The 5,882-nt window shown below is 44.0% G+C and overlaps 1 protein-coding gene across 1 annotated transcript in view; it reads right to left on the minus strand.

Annotated features, from left to right (window-relative positions):
* LOC310789740 (sodium- and chloride-dependent GABA transporter 2-like) overlaps window positions 1–4,155 on the minus strand; it is a gene marked incomplete at its 3' end in the record, with an annotated part of 13,671 nt that extends 9,516 nt beyond the window's left edge. The window contains exons 1-3 of the mRNA XM_083651405.1: window positions 3,969–4,155; window positions 1,976–2,110; window positions 89–229 (exon numbers count right to left, since the gene is read on the minus strand). Of these exons, the coding sequence (XP_083507531.1) occupies window positions 89–229; window positions 1,976–2,110; window positions 3,969–4,086 (394 nt within the window). The 5' untranslated portion in view covers window positions 4,087–4,155. The remainder of the gene's footprint in view (window positions 1–88; window positions 230–1,975; window positions 2,111–3,968) is intronic.
* Window positions 4,156–5,882: the final 1,727 nt, after the last annotated feature.

Below are 5,882 nucleotides of genomic sequence, written 5' to 3' on the forward strand. Positions count from 1 at the left end.
GAGAATAACATTTTTAGCATGGGGGCCCCAAGTGGGAATCAAACCCCTAACCCGGCTGGCAGTATTCATGGCTGTTCATGCTGTTTACCTGTGTTCCAGGTGTTGTTGCAGGATGACCAGGCAAGGTCCCAGGAGAAGGAGTAAGACAGGTAGAAAATCCCCCAGGCCAAAACAATGATGTAGTAGAAGTTCAGCAGAGTCACTATCACTTGGGTGCCATAACCCAAACCTGCAGGGAAGACATTTTATATGGACCATACCACATCAACCCTTCATCAGTACACCTAATGTAGAGAAGACATTTTATATGGACCATACCACATCAGCCCTTCATCAATACACCTAATGTAGAGAAGATATTTTATATGGACCATACCACATCAACCAGTCATCAGTACACCTAATGTAGAGAAGATATTTTATATGGACCATACCACATCAACCAGTCATCAGTACACCTAATGTAGAGAAGATATTTTATATGGACCATACCACATCAACCAGTCATCAGTACACCTAATGTAGATAAGACATTTTATATGGACCATACCACATCAACCAGTCATCAGTACACCTAATGTAGATAAGACATTTTATATGGACCATACCACATCAACCCTTCATCAGTACTGTACACCAAATGTAGAGAAGATATTTTATATGGACCATACCACATCAACCAGTCATCAGTACAACTAATGTAGAGAAGACATTTTATATGGACCATACCACATCAACCAGTCATCAGTACACCTAATGTAGAGAAGATATTTTATATGGACCATACCACATCAACCAGTCATCAGTACAACTAATGTAGAGAAGACATTTTATATGGACCATACCACATCAACCAGTCATCAGTACACCTAATGTAGAGAAGACATTTTATATGGACCATACCACATCAACCAGTCATCAGTACACCTAATGTAGAGAAGATATTTTATATGGACCATACCACATCAACCAGTCATCAGTACAACTAATGTAGAGAAGACATTTTATATGGACCATACCACATCAACCAGTCATCAGTACACCTAATGTAGAGAATACATTTTATATGGACCATACCACATCAACCAGTCATCAGTACACCTAATGTAGAGAAGACATTTTATATGGACCATACCACATCAACCAGTCATCAGTACACCTAATGTAGAGAATACATTTTATATGGACCATACCACATCAACCAGTCATCAGTACACCTAATCCACAAAAGATTCACCCTAGGAGGCTGACATTTGGCATGGAGGTCAAGTGTGTGTGTGTGTGTGTGTGTGTGTGTGTGTGTGTGTGTGTATGTGTGTGTGTGTGTGTGTGTGTGTGTGTGTGTGTGTGTGTGTGTGTGTGTGTGTGTGTGTGTGTGTGTGTGTGGTGTGTGTGTGTGTGTGTGTGTGTGTCTGTCTGTGTGTGTGTGTGTGTGTGTGTGTGTGTGTGTGTGTGTGTGTGTGTGTGTGTGTGTGTGTGTGTGTGTGTGTGTGTGTGTGTGTGTGTGTGTGTGTGTGTGTGTGTGTGGGGGGGGGGGGGGGTGTGTGTGTGTGTGTGTGTGTGTGTGTGTGTGTGAGTGTGTGTGTGTGTGTGTGTGTGTGTGTGTGTGTGTGTGTGTGTGTGTGTGTGTGTGTGTGTGTGTGTGTGTGTGTGTGTGTGTGTGTGTGTGTGTGAATGTGTGAAGGTGTGTGTTTGTGTTCACGTCAAGGGGGTGGTCATAAGGGGGTGGTGCGGGGGGTTTAAATGCAGGGTGGCAGAGGCAGAGTAGGGTGGGCTGTCCCTGCCAACCTGCAGTCAGGAAATGTGCATTATGTGGTCGCAGCTATTGTGAATTCACGCTTGCTTTTAATCCCACTACCATAGTACTACTATAAGTTTAGAAAGCTGCTTTTTTGTACCAAGCTTCCATCTTGAACGTTTCTTTTGGCAGGTTGTACCCGCATTGAGCTCAGGTGATACAGCACGTCCCCCCTACCTTCAAACAAAGGGCTGATCTTCCTCCAGCAGGTGATGCCTCCCTGGCTGGTGAACTGGCCCAGAGCCGTTTCCAGGAAGAAGACGGGGACGCCGCAGGTGAACAGGAAAATCAGGTAGGGGATGAGGAACGCACCTGAAAAGGGATGAGGGAAGACAGTAAGATGTAAGAAGCTGGTTAACCATCTCTGTCCATGTGGATGATCAGTCACTACTACTAGTATTAATTTATTTATAAGGCTTTACAATGTGGACAATGGACAATGTAGTCTCGCTGGCCAGCCTCCTCTCAGAAGGGAGAGGAGGCTGGCCAGCGAGACTATGGACAATGTGATCCCCCTCTCTCCTCCCCTCTCCCCCCTCTATTTCTGAGATTACCTACAGTATCACTCAACGTGTTTGTTGTCTGTCAATGTGCTGCTGCTGTCTAGATAACAACCAACTTCTTTTTCCTTCACCCCTGTTTTCTCCCCAATTGTACTTGTCCAATTCACCCTGCAGTCTCAGTCGTTGCTCCACCCCCTCTGCCGATCTGGGGAGAGTTGTAGACTAGCACATGCTCCCTCTGATACATGTGCAGTTGCCAGCCAATTAATTTCACCTGACAACGAGGAGTATCACCGGCAGGACGTAGAACGTGGGAGGATCACGCTACTCCCCCCAGTTCCCCTCCCCCCGAACAAGCACCCTGACCGACCAGAGCAGGCACTAGTGCAGCGACCAGGACACCTACCCTTATTCCGGCTTCCCACCCGTAGACACGACCAATTATGCCTGTATGGATGGCCGACCAAGTCAGAGGTAACATGGGGGCTTGAACCTGCGACCCTAGGCAGGGAAAATACCACTGCAGTACCCGGACGCCTAAGACCTCCTTTTGATGACAGTGAAATTGGAGATGTATGAAGGTGATATATCACTTCATGTTCAAGTGGATGAATAAGTGCCTGAAGATGAACTGAATTCACTTTGAAGTTCTAATATAACCCTGATTGAATTGATTTATACTGCAAGAAAAATTTGCAGAAAAATGAGTATCTCTCTAAACATGTTCAATTTTAACCTGAGCCGCTGTCACTCTCTCTTAGCTCGTGTTGATGTCCCTTCGGGCGGGCGAGGATGTTTGGAGTGCTCAGATTTCCGCCTCTCTGCGGGGAAGGCTGCTGAAGGCCCACGAGCAAGGAGCAACAACAGCTGTCTGACCCCGCTGACCCCTGACCTCCGACCCCGAGCCACCCCGCAGAGACAAAGAGAGAGGGGCGTCTGATTTAGCAGCTACACAAGCATGCCCCCACACAACGCTGGGTCCAAGAGCTCCTCAACTTGGGAGTTAGGGTCAGATTTGCAGACATGGATTACGTAGAGTCCTTGTAGAAATCTGGTGTTTGTTTGTTTTCATGGAAGATCTCAGTGGAAAAGAGTAAATAGTCAAAATGTAAGGTTGCCTGTAAAACCAGTCCACAAGTACTCTGATGTGTGATTTTTGCTGTGGTGCCAAATCTCCCCAGTTTCAAGTCAGCAGTCATCACTCTATCTCCAATTCATCTAGCTATCCATATAGATCCAAAACCAATGCATTAACAGCTCGTCTAGCTATCCATATAGATATATAGATCTATCTCCAACTCATCTAGCTAGCTATCCATATAATTTAGATCCAAAACCAATGCATGCAAACAACTTGTCTAGCTATCCATATACTGTAGATCCAAAACCAATGCATGCAAACAGCTCATGGTAAAAGCACTGCTCCAGTATAATTTGCCCTCAAAGTACTTAGTGGACTTATATAAAATATTATGAAACAGCTTGATGAATAGTCAGTAGGCTATATTGGAGGAAATCTTCAAGCACAAATCTGCCATACATACTCAATAAAAGTATTTTATGTACTAGGCTCACTTTATATCAGTGGCATTCATTTATTCATTCATAGGAAGAAAATAGGAGAGGAGACCAGCTTTCATTCATTTGTTCACTTGTCTCCCACTCACCTCCTCCGTTCTTGTAGCAGAGGTAAGGGAAGCGCCACATGTTGCCCAGTCCAATGATGGAGCCTGCCACGGAGAGGATAAACTCCACCTTGTTGCTCCACTGGCCCCTCTCCTCCATCTTCTCCTCAGAGGGTGGCAGCAGCTCCTTGGCTCGGCTGGTGCCATTGGAGAGGCCTGCTTTGCCAGCGTCTCCTGAACAACACACATGAACAAAGTGGGAATTTACAGTAGCCTTGAGGTTAGAGAAGAAGGTTTCTGGTTGGAATCCTGGACTGGAAAGCAGGGCACCCAAATCCCTGACTGTTCTGGTGGAGCTGCCGAGTGGGAGGCAGTGGAAGACTGTGGTGAAGAATGATACTGGGAAGCTCCCAGTGCCCGCATGTGTGTAACGGTATGAATGATAGTGGGAAGCTCCCAGTGCCCGCATGTGTGTAACTGTATGAATGGTACTGGGAAGCTCCCAGTGTGAATGTGTGTAATGGTATGAATGCAAAGCAGAGCGAAGTAAAATAGTATTATGTGCTTAGTCATCTTCCCTGCACAAGTTACCTCTTCTAACTCTTATCTACAAACGATGGAACATACATAAAAAAAACTAATAAATTGAGCATTTTGTATAAAATGCACTAAAACATATCAAAAACATATCAGTCACCATTTGAGTAAACTGACATCGAGATGTTTATTTTCTGGAGTCATATATTACAGATCATATTCACATAGGTTGGAAATGGCATTGAATGTAGACATATCACTTAATTTGACCAATGAAGAGCTATCCAAAACTGATTTCATATTGTCATATTAGTCAAGAAATGGGTGAGACTACGATGTCCTTTTGCGCCCAAGTGCAATTCTACACAAACTGGTTCAACCAATCAATACGATCATCCAATTAAATGCAGAATCTGATTTGAGTGAAGTATAATCAATTCAACTTGCACTTCCATCAAGCCGACACCATGACATGAAAGCAGCACACTCAGTCCAGATGAAGAGAAATGACAGTGACATCTTACCATTCATTGCAGTGTCACTTGCTCTGATGTGCCCTTACTCTCGTCTCAATGCTGCAGCTATGGCCAAGGATGTAGATGCTGTAAATGCTCAAGTTTTAGTATTTAACCTGACTGGGAGTTAGGGGCGGGAGGTTGTAATGCTAAACTTAGGCCGGCCTCCACTTTCTTTCCCTTCCTCTGCCCCCTTCAGAGCAAAGTACAGTACTGACCATGACTCCAGGGCTAAAATAAGAGCGGGGTTCAATAGGATGACACTCACTGGACCAACGTGTCCGTCTGGACTCGTTCAGCTGTGTTGTTGGGCCACCAGCAAGAAAGCTGCCACCTCTGCTGGAGAAAATGTCGAATAAAAAGCAATAATGAATCCCAATGCAAGACTGTCTTGAAATAAAGCCACAAAGCATCAACAGATATAATGCCAACATTTAGAATGAGTGCTTTTATAATATATTCATGTCCCAAGCCTGCAAAGAAAAAAGAAAAGAAAAAAGAGGCATCGATATTATTTATATAATTGTGAATATCAGGAGCTTCTTTCTAATATTGAGTTCCACCTCCTTTTGCACAAGCCATGTCATTGTGTCAATGCTTAACTATCCTTTCATCTGTCTTCAACTACATCTCCATTTCATGACTGAACTTCAATTGAATCTCATTGATTTGAGTTGAATTCGGGGATCAGGCAATAATGGAAAGAGCAGGCCCAAACATCAATATTATATTTCAATACAGTATTGCTGTTTTGTTGCATTTAATGGTGGTGCATTTCAATGTTAATACTGTATCTTTACTTTTTTCTTCAACAAAAATGTCCATATATCCAACAAAGTTGTGTAATTGTGCACAAATGCTCAATCAAATATATCTGAAGACCTGGTGTATCAAAGGCAGATAA

Source organism: Poromitra crassiceps, assembly GCF_964638095.1.
Source record: "Poromitra crassiceps genome assembly, chromosome: 2".
NCBI lineage: Eukaryota > Metazoa > Chordata > Actinopteri > Beryciformes > Melamphaidae > Poromitra > Poromitra crassiceps.